At 36.0% G+C, this 15,460-nt stretch overlaps 1 protein-coding gene across 1 annotated transcript; it reads right to left on the bottom strand.

The window, feature by feature from the left end:
* Positions 1-2,128: 2,128 nt before the first annotated feature.
* LOC18448734 (U3 small nucleolar RNA-associated-like protein) lies at positions 2,129-14,498 on the bottom strand. Its single transcript, XM_006858795.4, has 6 exons — positions 13,976-14,498; positions 11,939-12,610; positions 9,866-10,321; positions 6,242-6,414; positions 2,492-2,675; positions 2,129-2,377 (listed from the first exon to the last, which is right to left on the bottom strand). Exons 1-6 carry the CDS (start codon positions 14,381-14,383, stop codon positions 2,285-2,287), a joined length of 1,986 nt encoding a protein of 661 aa, XP_006858857.1. The 5' UTR covers positions 14,384-14,498; the 3' UTR covers positions 2,129-2,284.
* Between the last annotated feature and the right edge of the window lie 962 nt (positions 14,499-15,460).

Here is a 15,460-nt window from a genome sequence, read left to right as displayed (position 1 = left end):
TTTTGTGTTTCTTTTGTGCTAGGCTCCTTATTTTGCCATACTGCAAAGACATTACTAGATTAAATTTTTGAGTTTCTAGTATGTTTCCAATTTAATCGTCCACATTTTTTTTGGTGGTTGCCCTATCAAAATAAATAAGGCCTCTTCTCACTGAAAATTGTATTTTTGAAGTCAGAAATCCTTCAAATCGATCATCTCGGCCTTGATAATTATGATTGTGAAAAAAATATTAAGATCTCAAGCTCAAAAAATAATAAATATAAAATTTTCATATATGGTTCTCGGACGGGGAATCTCTTTGGTTTACCTATCTCAATATGGTTTACTTATCTCAATAAAGTATGATTGATTCAAAGAGTGCCTTGAGATTCAGGTGATGGCGAATGATATTAACTATTAAATACAATCCTCCTGTCAATGTATTTCATTTTTTAGGGGGAATCACACTTGTGTTTTAGTAGAAATAGCTTGATGATCCTACACGTGTTTTGTAACAAATAATCTTAGACCATCCATTTCACCAAAAAAATAAAGAGTTCACTTATCCGCAAGATCTTAACCATTTTTCTGAGCTTCAAAATTGATAGTCGGCATTGAAAATTGATTTTAAATTTGATTTTAGAGTCATTACGGAGAGTTCCAATGCCCAAAGAGCTTTCCAAATGAGAATTCATAACTGCATTTATTTATTTTTACCCACTTTCATCCCTAAATAAAGATACCGTTGTATCAAGTGAATATTTTAGTGGAAGTCTTAAGGATATTATCATATCAGTTGGTTCCTAAGAATGTCTTGAACTGCATCCCTCAAGAGAAAGTATGGGTTAGCGTCTTTTCTGGCAACTGGAATAATAATTTACTGAACTAGCTATTTTGTAAGTGATGCCATTTATGTGTTATAACTAAAAAAATATCATTTTAAAATAATTCCCACATTTTATCGATGAATTACATTATGAACAACTAAAAACATGCAATTTCCAAGTTACGAAACAAGAAAAATTGCAAATGCAGAGAATTCACTCAGGTTACGAAACAGTTCCCAATTTTCAGGCCACTAGTTTTCATTTACCCCAAATCTTCATCGAAGTTAGCATGAGAACCCAAGTAAATTGCGAGTTACCAAATGTCCCCCAATGTTCTATAAAATTTTACCTCTTTTATATGCAAGGATGTATATGTACAAAGGAAAATTAACTAAAGCGCCTCAATCCATAAAAGACGACGCATGGATGTGCTGATTTAACTAAAGGGTGGGCTTTATGTAAGGTGTCAACCTTATATAAATGCAATTCCAATGCTAAAAACCCCTATGATGGCCTGAAAATGTATTTCACTTCTAATTATGAAATTTAAAGTTCAAAAAATAAAAATCACACAAACTATATCAAAAAATAATATAAATCACGCAAATATGTATAAGACTTTAAAATTGTGATAATAAACCTTCCAAACAACACATTCAGGATGCACCATTGTTAGCACTTGAATTTTTCTCTTTTTTAATGTATATCTATTCATCTCGAGGTTGAGATGATAAATTTGAGAGCTTTCCAGCATCACAATAAACTGGTCAAATCAATGAAACTACCTACAACAGCAGTGAAAGTTCTCCCAAGGCAATATCAATTATTAAATGTTAATTATATGACATTAGAACAATAGTTTAAGAACACATTTCAATGCATCGACCTCTTGATACATAGGGTCCTCAATCTTTGGAGCCTTAGCTCACCTTATCGAGAGTCATAATGTTGAAGGCGGAAAACTTCGGCTTATGACAATTTTACCTGCATCTGATCATTCTTCATATGTGAACAAGGTATTCCCAAAACCTGAAATATGTGAATACCATCTTTTGCGTACAGACTTGGCATCTCATTTCCTCCATTGCCAGTGCTCACTGTCTTTACTCACCTTTTCATACTGTAATAGAAACCCCTGGCTCATATAGGCAAGTCTAGCTACACTGAAGTAAGAGCTCCAAAATAGATACCAGTAATAGCCTATTACTGGAAGTTCTTTCATGCTAGCCCTCCCTTCAAGAAGCCAGACACGAAATGTAATGTGTGCCTGTGCATGGGTGTGTGTGTGTCTTTGTGTGCATGTGTGAGAGAGAGGGCCTAACTTGATTGAAAAAATATATGCTTATTTATCAAAGACAATTTCTCGACTTCTCTTTTCCAATTTTTTTAATTTTCAGCATTCTAGATTACAAACTATCCCTCAATAAATAAAAAATGAGAAAGTGACAGAATACAAGACTAGCCGGCATTAGAGAACATCAAGGATGGCACGGCTGGAACAACTCACTGGCATCAAAGAGAGTCTTCTTTGCCCGCCAATAAATCGCACTAGCAGTTTTGGGTGTTCCCACCTGCTTAGGCAATTTCCAGCCATGAACGGCATCAGTCATTGGGAGAAACTAAGATAAAATGTGGAACTTCCACAGTACAAGAAAAAAACTAAAAGGAAATATAATAGTTCTCACCTTTAACTCCAAAAAATAATAATCCCGCCACAATCCAGCATTTTGGCCATAGAAACTGAGACAAGACTCATGCAATTTGCGAGCATTTTGAAGAGAGCGACCATCGCCTAGCGATGCGAGGTTTGATTCCAATTCAATACAACACTTGTAGATCCCAAGGCTTGGATGGGGCAGAGCCAGGAATCTGCAGTTGATACATAACAACAAACTCAAGAGAGAGAGAGAGAGAACTCAGATCCAATCACATCAGCATGAGACCCAACCTAATCAAATTATCAAATTAATTACATCGATACTGAAAAGATTATAGGCACCTACGGGGGAACGAACGTACATTTGCTCCCTCAAGCAAAACCCTAGCCAGGAGTATTTTTGTACCACAAATTTTAGGGATGTGACCTACTCAAACTAGCAACCCACCTAAAAGAGAACACGAAGAATTGTACAAAAAAAAAAAATCACGCCCTACAATTGCACATAGACCGCCAAATCTAAGTGTTTAAGAACTAAAAATCCTTTTTATTTAGTTTTTGAAATACCCATTTTAGTGATATCCTAAAGTGGATCCCAAAACAGATAATACCTATGAAATACCCATTTTAGTGATATCCTAAAGTGGATCCCAAAACAGATAATACCTATGAAATACCCATTTTAGTGATATCCTAAAGTGGATCCCAAAACAGATAATACCTATATATATATATATATATATATATATATATATATATATATATATAGAAGAGTCTTCCCAACCCCTATAGACAAAAATGAACAGTGATTTCACCTACCCTCATCACCGTCCAAAGTTCATCGCATGGTCACGATTGTCCGGTAGTGTTTCATTTTACATTTGTCTTTTCTACAAATCGGAATGATCTGAATTTTGGAACGTGTGTACATCTTAGTGAGACACACCTAATAAAAATATAAAAAAAAAATTAGCCAAAAAAATTGACCAAAATACTCTTGAAACTTTTCGGGGGTATTTTGGTCAATTTATTTTATGTAAAATATTTTTTTGATATTTTTCGTAGATTCACCTATTTTTTATTAACACATGTTCCAACTTTCAGATCATTTCGATTTGTAAAAAAATATGAAAAATGAAACACTACCGGACAATCGTGACCGTGCGATGAACTTTGGAAGGTGATGAGGGTAAGCGAAATCACTGTTCATTTTCGCCTATAGGCGTTTTGTAGTATCTTGCACATATATATATATATGAGTAATGATCCTATGTGACCCTCCCACATCCATGTGTGTACAACCTCAAAGGATCGCCATTAAATTTGGCACAGATCCCTAAAAAAATCAAGTCCCACACCTATGTGAAAGCTTTTCAAGAGATCTGTGCTAAATTTAATGGTGATCTTTTGGGGTCCTACACATATGGGTATGGAAGGGTCTCATAGGATCATTACTCTCTCTCTCTCTCTCTCTCTCTCTCTCTCTATATATATATATATATATATATATATCCAACTAAGTAGATCATTTTGCCCGAGAGAGTAAATGCAAATTTTCTTTGTGGGGAGCATACTATACACATCATTTGCTTTTACATGTAACCACCAAATGGAACAGAAGACAATCCACATCATAATACATAGTAAATTATTCCATGATAGAAGTAGTGAAAACAAGGTTATATAGAATACATCCGGAAAAGCGAAAAAGGATCAACATGTATGTAATAAAGCCACTATGTCAAAGAAACATAATCTCTGATGGCAATGGCGGTGTAATGGCACAGAGACCAATCCTAGAACATCCAATAACATGTGCAAAGCAACATAGTTTGCTTGAAGAAAGGAAAACCTCAACACATAGAAATTGATCATAGATTGTCATGGAATCAAATCCCACAAATAATCAGGTCCACTACAATGGCAATTGTTAATTAGCATTCTCATCAAATGAATGCATGTGCACTACACTATCTATACCCGAAAGATTTGTCAACAGACCAGTAAACTATATGAAAAAGCAACTCCCCTGCATAAACCTACACAAAGAGCATTGAGCAAGTTCATCAGGCATCCCATATGGTTCAATCCCCACCTCTAATGAGCTGCTGCTTGAATTGTACAGGCGAGAACTTAAGTAATTCACAATAAGCATCCTGGGACCTTCTGCAAATAATGGAGACAATACTCTTAACTCATTCTATTTAGTTTTATCAATCCAGGATAAACAGTAGTTGGCCTTCTATGAACTTTGGAAGACTTTTCCTATCTCTTTCCTATATCCTACCACTAGGGTACACATTACCAAATTACTTTTTGCATGTGATGTCATCTTGGGAAACAAATACAGCCTTCCCCATGCCCGACAGCCACAGAAATGATTTAATGTAGGATGAATAAAGGTGGATCCTCAAAAGTTAGAAGTGATTTCCTATCACATGTATCCCAACACTATTTATAGTGCCATATTTGTCCGTGCCCATACTGCCATATGCAATCTTGAGGAAAAGCTTATACCCAAACCCCAACAGCAATAAAATGTTACCTCTTTGACAACTTTTTTTTTTCCCCTTTTTTGGTTAGGTTAGTGCCGGTTTTGCTTGTCCTGCCCAAATGTGTTGCCTTATAAACAGATATAAAACTATACAAATAAGAAGATGCATTTTGAGTTACCATCCAAGCTAAAGTGGGACCATTTCCACTGACCCGAGTTTACTGCTTTAGACTAGTCCAAAATCGAGCTGCCAACTTATTGCTCATGTTCTGGCACCTTTTCCAGAAATATGCATAAATACTGTTGCTCCTCAAGTAAGTGTTGTCCTCACACAATTTTCTTACCAGGGGTTACGCTATGGAAGAATTAGTTGCAATTGAACCTCTCATATCTCTCCTTAATGAAGTTATTCCTGTGCTCCAGGCAATGGCATTATATGCAATCTCCTTTTGACAGAATGCGATGGAATCCACTGTAGAATACTTTTCAAGCCGGGATCCCTTCCATTGTTCGGCACTGCAGAAGGCCTCAAATTCAGCAAAAGTACTCATGGAAAGCCATTATATCTCCAATCCTTTTTGCTTGAAGCAGAAATTTAGTCTTGAATGAGGAGACTTCATTTTCAATATGCTAAACAATCACATCTAATCATCTGGTAATCAAGAAGGCAATATATTTCATGAACATTAGGATACAAGCGCACTTTGACCCTCTAAGCATTACATTATAACAGCAATATCATTGATATCTCAAATGATTCCAAGAATAATGTCGGGGAGGTACTTCAAGTAACCTATACATGAGACAGTTCTGGACTGGAGGATTGCTGATGGGCGAGTTGATCATAGTGTAAACCTAGATTTATTCATTCTATTTATGAATTACAAGATACAGGCTGTAGTCTGTGGTAGCTGTAGCCATCTCAGCAGCATTACTGCAGTTCTTGCACTTGTAATCATCATAATTTCCTGATTAGATGATTTAGTGATGTTGAGAATTGCTTCAGTAATCTGTGCAATTTATCTAATTGATCAAAAATCTCACAGAAAAAGGGGATTGCTCTAGTTGTTAGCACCTTATCACTCATAAATAAAGCAGACCAACAAACCCTTGAAAATGAAATTCAATCTCAAAGAAATCAAAGGACAGACAGACAATGAACAAGACTCAAAAAATTCGGAGGTGGCTGTCCGAGGAACATATTAACTTAAATATGAAAGAGAAACGTTTAAGTAAGTATGGACAACTATAATTGGCTCAATAAACCATATTTTGCCAACTCACTGCTTATATATATCTCTTGCACGCTGAATTCCTCCTCTTTGAAGAGCACAATTCAGGAGAGCACAAGATACTGACCCACATGCTTCACAGTCACCTCCACCGGCAAGCTGTCTCAAACAAATCTCCACCAGTTTGTCAATATGGTCCCTCTGATTTGAGAAAATCTTCAAAGCCTGCAATACAGCATGCAAGAGTCAAATGCAGAGCATAAAGTAAAAAAGTTGATGTTGTACATGTGTCAATATATGTGTGTGTCAAAGCAAGGATTTTAAGTAACATATGGCAGGCTTAAGGTTGGGTTTCGCCATAAGCTATCATGAAAGACTCAAATACTACTATAGCTTATTTTCCTTTGCATTTCATGACTGAGATAAGGTCTAAGAAGAGTGAGGAACTTAAACTTTCCCTCAACCCATCTCAGGCCCGGGTAAAAGAGGTGGGTTGTGTTAAGTAGGCAGCCACATAAAACTTCGCCAAAACTTTCCATGAATCCTAAACCAACGATATGAGGAGATGGATGAGTGACAAGACAAGATAGGATAGAATTCAAAATAAATACATTTGAAAAAACTTAGGTGTGGCTCCAATAAGTGATAAGATGAGAAAAGTAGACTTAGGTAGCTCGATCATGTACAGTGCAGACCCAGTGCAGCACCTATTAGGAGGTGCGATTTGATTCAAGGGGAAGGCTCAAAAGGGTAAGCGGTAGGCCCAAATGGACATGGTTGGAAGTAGTGAGAAAAAATATGAGGACTTATGACCTCACAGTGGGTATGGCCCTTGATATAACAGAATAACATATCAAGATTTGTGTAGCCGACCCCAAATAGTTGGGAAAAGGCTCGGATTATCATCATCATCATCATTGACATATATGTCATAAAATTTGCAATTTGAGAGTGCATTATAATTTTATTGATGCGGTTTCTATAGGGCCTAGGTTTTATGGAAAAAACGTAAAGCCTCACCTCCAAACTTCATCTGGAAAACACTCTAGGCATGGGAAACCCTAGCGATAGCTCTAAAATCTATTTCCACCACTAATTATGAAATTCATAGTTCAAAAATTGGTACAAATCTTGCAGATCTATGAAAACTTGAAAATGGATGCTCTAGATAACATGTTAAATATACACTTTTTTGGGCTTGGAAACCTTTTTTTTTTCCATATTCGTAATGGTCAAGAACGAGATGATCGATCTAAAGGTTTTTCAACACTAAAACTACAATTTTTGGTGAGATTTGAGACGTAGCTTTACATTTTTTTCCATGAGGCCTACACCTTATTTTAACCTTCACCTAATTTTATTACTCCGATGAAAAGGATTAGCCATATATGCGAAGTTTTTTTGACTAAGATTACCTTATATACAAAGTTATAAATGATTAAAATACCCTTAATGTACACAATATATAACTACATTTCTGTTATAATATTAACTCCTCCCCTTAAGCTTGGTATGGATGATGCATATCATAAGGAGTGTTTGTGCACTAAAAACTCATAAAATTCAATAGCCATAAGTTTTTTAATTCATATTTTATGGTCATATGCAGTAGAACTGTGGAGGCACCATAATTCTGCCCCAATGATTGAAATCTCGGATTCAGGTATGGAATGGTCAGGACCTAAGCCTAAGTCAACTGTCAGCCCATCCAACCCAACCGAGTCTATGGATAATTAATACATCGGCCAAAGGAACCATGGAGACTCAGATGCTTCCTGAGATTTTTAATGGAACCTTGGCAGGTTTGAGTAATTTGGGGAGTCCGTGTCAGACTCAGCAAGTTCTAAAACAGTGTTCTGCAGAATAACCTTTCTTGAGTAGAACAACTGTTGACATCAATGAGCTTCGTCAGCTTACAAAAAAACAGATTTAAAACAACCCAAAAAGCACTGGCTACTATCACTTTGAGATAAGGAGAAAGCATACGTAATCCAATATCAAGAAGTGCTCGAAACCAAACAATCCCACTCAATGCCACAGATATCATCATCCTATATTCAGTACCACACCGTATTTACTCTATCAGTCTGGCTTTGTGCACTTCCAAGATGTATACAGTGTGCAGAAAAGTAAAAACCAATTATCAACTAACTGGAATCAGGACCATCGGCGCAAGAAGAATTAGGGTGTTTTCAGAGATCCAATGAAGATGATAAGTAGAGATCCCTACATTTGTCTGTGTGAATTGCAAAACATGACATACTATCATGGAAACTGTGGTCAAACATAGCTTCTGAGGAGATGTCATGAACTGCATGCATAATAGCTGGAATGTCCCAACAAAACCTAACAATCAACCCGCTAACTTTCGGCAATGTATAGGATTAGAAAGACTACCCCAGATTTGACAAATGTTGCATGTTAAGCTCAAGTGGCATATCCATTATCTTGCTATCTATGAGATGAGTGTCCTTAATGAGATTCTGGGCATACTTATGCTGCAAGACCATGTAAGGACTAATACAGCATCTAATCCAGGAAAAACAAGTTAGAGCCCAAGTCTTTCCAAGAAAGATTTCAAAATCAGACGTGTCTTTCAGATGAAAATGAAACTCTACTGTTCAGATCCGACATAGCAATATCATAATTGCCACTTAGTAACATTAATATCCAAAGAAAACAACTACATCAATTGGTGGATGTTGAACAAATAAAGTACAACATGTTCAACTGTAATAAAAGCCTAACTATATAAAATTTGCAATTTCTTAAACCACAGTCACGATGATTGGTTCAAACCATACAGAATAGACCAGAAAGTGATGCCAATGAGGTGGTTAAATATAAACTCCCTCATGTGGACCCCCAGGAAGGAAAGCACTTTGCTCTATAGATGAGTAAAGGCCAATTGAAGCATAGTTCCCATTCAAAGGAATATACCAGAAGCTAACCCAATGGTGACATCACTGATCAACTTTGTGATTGAATGAATAAAAGGAAGATAATAAATAGCCAAAAACAATTTCTCAGCATATAGATTACTTGTGTACTTTTATATATTTGACAACATGAAACCAACAGGCAGTAGGTTTATCAGGGGGAAAACAGGAAAAAATTGGAACTGCTAATAAATAAGTAGATGGCAGGGAAAACTTCAATAACAACACAAATGGCCTGTGAATTTGATTAAGATGGCCAATATGGTACTCACACAGGGTGGCATATTCCATCCGTCAAAATGTAGCTTTTTTTTTTTCACTAAAATACTGAACATTCTTATATTCTGGACTTATCTAGGAAGTAACAAACTAGAGCATCATGGCTGCATATTATTTACTTTGTAAGCCACAAAAAGGGCAAGCAGATTACCCCAGCTAACCCTGAGCCTTTCAAGTTACTCCAAGGTCAATAAGCAAGGAAGCTGCCCAATTTTAACCATGCAGTGATCTTAAGCTAGTGACTTGGGAATTCCAAATATAGAATTTGAAAAACAAACTACAAACTATGCTAACTACCTGTTATGATACATACCCCACATTTGTAATGAAAAAAACATATGATGCATGTAAAGCATCCATTAGAAGAGGTGCAAGCTAGATAGTAGCAACTATAAAGAACTCCTTTGCACGAAATAAGACTAGAGATACAAGTATAGAAGGCAAGATTATAAGTATACCATGAGCCATAAGCTTTCAGCTTCTGGGATCGTTAATTTTGTCAAAATGCACTTGAAGAGCTCAAATAAAGACTGCTGATCATCCTTACTTATAGCAGCAGACTTTGTTGTCACCCACTTTATCTCAGTTAAAAGCCTTCCAAGCCACAATTTTGTTTTCCCTGAGCTTCCACCAATGCAAAGCTTTGCTGCCAGTTTTCTGGCTTCCTCCAATTTTCCAAGCTTCAAGTACATGGAAATATACTGTAGGGCAAGATCCGGGGTCATGCACCCACAAGACTCAGCCTTTTCATAAACTTCCAATAAAGTCGATATGAACTGTGGAACATTGGACACTAAGTTGCTGAAACCAACAACTTCTGAACCTCCTTCAGAAGCAATGATTTCAGACCAGAGGGCAGCATATAGCTCAAACAATTTGGGAGAAGGAACAACACTCAATGCTTCTTCATAAACCTAAAGAGAAAGCATCTGTCATTAGGAGAAGCCAATACAGGATATGGTTTAAAATAGGAATGCCATCCTACCACAACACAGTACATAACAGATATCACATTCATCATAATGTAGCATGTCATCATAGATGTCTGGCATCAGAGCACAGGGAATGTTCCACTAGAAAGAACTTCAGTCCTGTATACAACATACGATCACTAAAATAACAAAATGATTATACATATATAAACATATATATTGCAAATGTGTTGGACATTAAATTGCCTAATTGTCTTTTTAAGCAATTTTTGTATGAGGGTATTTGCATCACATGCCATGAGAAGAGAAGAAAAATCATCAACAAGTGTTGACATTTAACTATATAATAATTGATATGCAAAAAGATTTTGTCATATTATTTAATGTTTTAACTTTGACCCTTACTTCGTGGTGTATTATCAAAACTGCCCCTACCAAGTCTGAGACTGCCTCCGTAAAGTATATAGAAATATACAATTACCAAATTTGATCTATAAAATAAATCATAAAGGTTAAGGCACTTGACCCTTCGTGCTTACAAATTTGATTTATAAAATAAATCGTAAAGGTTAAGGCACTTGACCCTTCGTGGTTACATGAAACACTGTCATTTTTTTTTACATAAAAAGGGTTGCATCCAATTGTAGTGCTTTTCTCAGGTTGAGCCTTTTCTTTCGAATAAAACATCTAGGAAATAACATTTGACTAAAACAAAGCAATTACCAGATGCAAGCCTGTATCTGCATGAGCCAAAATCATGCACGTAGGAAGTTGGTTGATCAATAAATAAAATGCAGGCATTGCAAAGCACCAACTAACGGAGAAATGATATGATGTGCAGTCCATAAGACAAGAAAGAGTTGCATTCATTTTCTAACATATGAGAGACATGGATTCAATATCCATGCCAAACTCAAAATGACTAACAGAGTTAGGAGAGAAGAAAGAAAGACTTCACCATGAACAGTTTCCTTTCTTTCGCAATAATATTGAAACAAAATCGAAACTGTAACTTTTCAAACACTACATATTTCTCTTGACAGCCACTACACAACGCCTATGGGCGAAAATGAACACTGTTTTTGCCCATAGGCTCGGTGCCAACCGATTTTTTTGGACGGCATGGATAAATCTACCGCAACGGCTCTACTATGTCTGTTGCGGGCCGTTGCGGTCGATTTTTCACGCGAAAATACGGGAACCGCCATGGTTCTATGAGAGCTGTTGCGACTTTTCAAGAAAACCCACAATGGCTCTCGGGAAAAAAACACTGTAGCATTGCCTATAGGCGTTTTTAAGGGTTTTCCATTCTCTTATGCATGCAATCCAAACATTATCCCAAACAAACCCTTGAGAGAAACACAATAATATATGATGATTTGCGCTTTTGCGGTACATGTCAGGGCAACACATTACATAGTTCTATATCCCAATTGTAACAACAATTAAAAGCATATCCACAATTAACTTTTCCATTTATGCCATCAAGATGACCTATCATAAAATGATAGTCCCCCAACAAATAATGTATAATACTAAAACAGGAATTGGAAAATTAGAATCATATCAAATGTTGATGTGGTTCAGATATCAACTTACTTGCACTGCTTTATTCAATTGACAAAGCATATCTTCTTCAGTTCTTTCCTTGTCTCCTCTAGAAAGTTCACGTCTTGCTAGCCAGTCCCAATAGCTTTCATCCCTCAAGAACTCCTTGTGAATACTACTTGTCATATCCTCCTTTATTCCATCCATATTTGCTACATCTGCATTTTCCAAAATTTCAATAAATTTCTTGCATAAACTTAGGTTATGGGGAAGGGATTCAACTGCTGCATCATAAATAGTCCGTATGATATCAGAGCCCTGCTTTCGAAGGGCATCCAAATCCTCATCCACCTTAGCTTTAGCATCCAAATCCTCATCCACCTTAGCTTCTTGAATGTCCCCATCATTTGATTTTTCATCTCCATTATCTAGTGACATAAATAAATCTTTGTTTTGTTCTTTCCAATCATCCTCTTCAACCTTAACTGAACTTCCTGAACCGTTTCCTAGAGCCAACTTCCGAGCCTTCAATTTATTGAGGTAAGTCAATTCCATTCGAAGATATTCGACCCAAAGATCCTCTGACCAGGGGCATGCTCTCAACCCTCTTTGCATTAGTGCACGAGCAGCCGCAACATTTAAATTCTGCCCAAACTCCCAGGCAGCAGCATATATCCAAAGGCCAGGGACATTTGGATGGAAACGGAGTGCCTGAGCGAGTGCCTGTGACATTCAAATTTTCATTAAGAAGGTCAACTGACCCATTTATTTTGAAAAATGATGGTTCAACTTACCCAAAAAAAATAAAAAGGAAAGGTGCTCCACCCATATCAATTTGACAAAGAAACCTCAGAAAAGTAGACTCTTAAAAATACAAAGAAGCTTTTGAAAATTTTAATTAACTTCAAATGATGGACCAAATTACCAGCAAAAAATAAAAAAGACAATTATCCCATCCTAAATCAATTAAGAAACATCTAAATGCTAAACTTGTAACCAATGTTAACAGAACTCAGCTTGGGCTCAGGACTCTGTCCCTGCCTGAGCCGAGTAACTCAGCCAGTGGACTCACCTGAGTCCCGCACAAGCCCAAAAAAGGCTTAAAAATTGCAGAATAAAATAAAATAAATACAAAAAACTGTTAAAAATATTTAAAAATCAGTAAAAAAAAAAACCAAAAGATGTTATAGACATCATTAAAAGTCTATGAAAAATGGAAAAAAAGTATATAAAAGATGGATTATGAAAAAATTTAATCACAGCTTGAAACAATTCAGAAAAATCCCAAAAAGGGGAAAAATAGAATATTAGAGCATAGAATAAGGAAAAATAAAAAACATAAAAATTATATAGAAGCATGGATAGACATCATTTTTAGTGATTAAGTAACAAAATTTTATATTTTTTAAGTGATTTTAAATAACCCGACTTCGTCTTATAAACTCGCCTAGGAAGGGTGCCAAGTCCAAGCCAAATCTCAGCCAAGGTTTGAAACACTGCTTGTAACATAAAAAGAATATGAATTGAATCATTGCATTCAAACAATATGATGGTTCAAATTATCAAAAAAAAAAAAGCAAACAAAAATGGTTGTCTTCCAATTTAGTGTAAAAAAAATTGGTTGTCTTCCAATTTCAATTCAAAACAGAAGTATAAATACATTAGATTCCTAAAATCACACAACAGGATTCAAAGCACGCAAATAAAGTAATACTTAAAATTATCTACAGGGAGAGATAAAATAATAGTTCACCCATTTCAAATTGATGAAAGAAAAATCTGAGTAAAATAGCTGTACGATTACATTTTTACATATTCGAAACAGCAAGTACCCAAAAAAATAATGAAGGTCCGCAAATTTCAATTCAATGTAGAAACACCTAAACAGAAAATTCTAACAAAATCGCATAATGTAATTCAAACAATCCCATGATTACCATTCACATGAGGAAAAGAATTTCTTCATGATGCCATTGAATAATAAACAAAAAAACTGATGAATTCATTTGATTAAATTTTGACATAAAACCAGAATTATATACATTGATTCAAACAAACGGGAGGAGCAAAAAAAAAGAAAAAACTCACCCTCTTCATTCGGCCATGGCCTCGTTCTCTGCAAAACTCCAAATACTCAAACCAGATATTCAAATCCCCCTTGAACCTGGTCACCGCCCTCTTGTATGTCTCCAATATCCTCAAAACACCAGTAAAGTCAGAGAGAGACTTCTTCCTTTTCCTCTTATTCTCATCCTCCGTATCCTGCCGCCTGGAAGCCTTCTTTCTCAGCCTTCTCAGAGCATCAAGCTGCTTCTCATAATGTATATAGGCCAGATAGTCCTGCTTAAGAGAGCAGGGCCTTTTCAGCCGGTACTCAAAATCCCTTCTCTTCTTCAGAATCATGGAAGCCTCAGGTTTTGTGAAAATCCCTCGTTTAACCACGTCGTCAAGCTCATCGAGCATTTTCTCCAGTTTGAACTGGATGACGTCCGCCATTTTTGACAACTACAAGTTGCAGAGAGGGAGAGATGAGAGGAACGCGTATGGTTCTTCTGTTGGAACGCAACAATGAACAAACTCTAGTGCTTACCTGCAAACAATCTAAAACCCTAGAGAAATTAATGGAAAAAGAAAAACCATTAAAGCTCGGTTTGAGCAAGTTGGGGCACGCAGTTTCTATAAGGCCTAAGCCTTATGAAACAAAAGTAAGGCCTTACCTTGAAATCTCGTCGGAAAAATACGGAAAACGATATAAGAGGAATATTTAAGAGGGCTCTAAAATCAATTTTCATAACTCAACGTGTATTTTGAAGCTCCAACAATGGTATAGATCCAAACAAGTATTTAGGTTTAATGCTAAATAAACTGCTTACATAATGTGTGTGAGTGTTATAATACACAATATTTTTAATGCTTGAAATCTTAATTTTTTACACAAATATAAGGATTATTATCATCATCAAGGTCTTTTCTCAACTAATTGGATCGGTTACACGAATCCTGATCCGTCATTCGGCTTTATTAAAAGTTTCACAAATAAATGGTCAAGGTTGAAATAATCGATTTGAATGAGAGAACTATAATTTTTAGTGGGTTTTGTGGTGAGGCTTTGCTTATTTTGATAGAATTCTAACCCTTTCAAAATATTTTTTTATGAAATTTTATACACTTGTGAGAGTATACTGTCCATTTAAGGAAAAACCCAATATTGAAGTAATATTAAGGCCTCTAAATTTTTGGGTTGCAGCCTTTTTACCACATAGACTAACCTCATTAAAAAAATTCCAAGTTCAAATTTCTTTATGCTAGAAAAAATAGTCTCAATATTGAACAGTCCAACTTTACAAGGGCCCAGTGTCGAAAAAATCAAAATTCAAAAAAGTTCCCGAAATTGCTAAGAAAAAACTCTCCGAAGTAGGAGTAAGTTTCCAGTATACTCCCATCAGAGCATAGTATATGCTATCATTAATGAATATCGGAACACTGAAATACTTGTAATAAATCGATTTTGATGTACAATATCCGTGGCAAAAAAGTCTAACCAAAAATAATAATAAGTCTTGTCAAAAATTA

Source organism: Amborella trichopoda, chromosome 6 (assembly GCF_054954075.1).
Source record: "Amborella trichopoda isolate Santa Cruz 75 chromosome 6, AtrichopodaSantaCruz75HAP2 v2.0, whole genome shotgun sequence".
Lineage (NCBI taxonomy): Eukaryota > Viridiplantae > Streptophyta > Magnoliopsida > Amborellales > Amborellaceae > Amborella > Amborella trichopoda.
The sequence above is the reverse complement of the archived record's forward strand: the minus strand, read 5'-3'. Positions and strand labels throughout refer to the sequence as shown.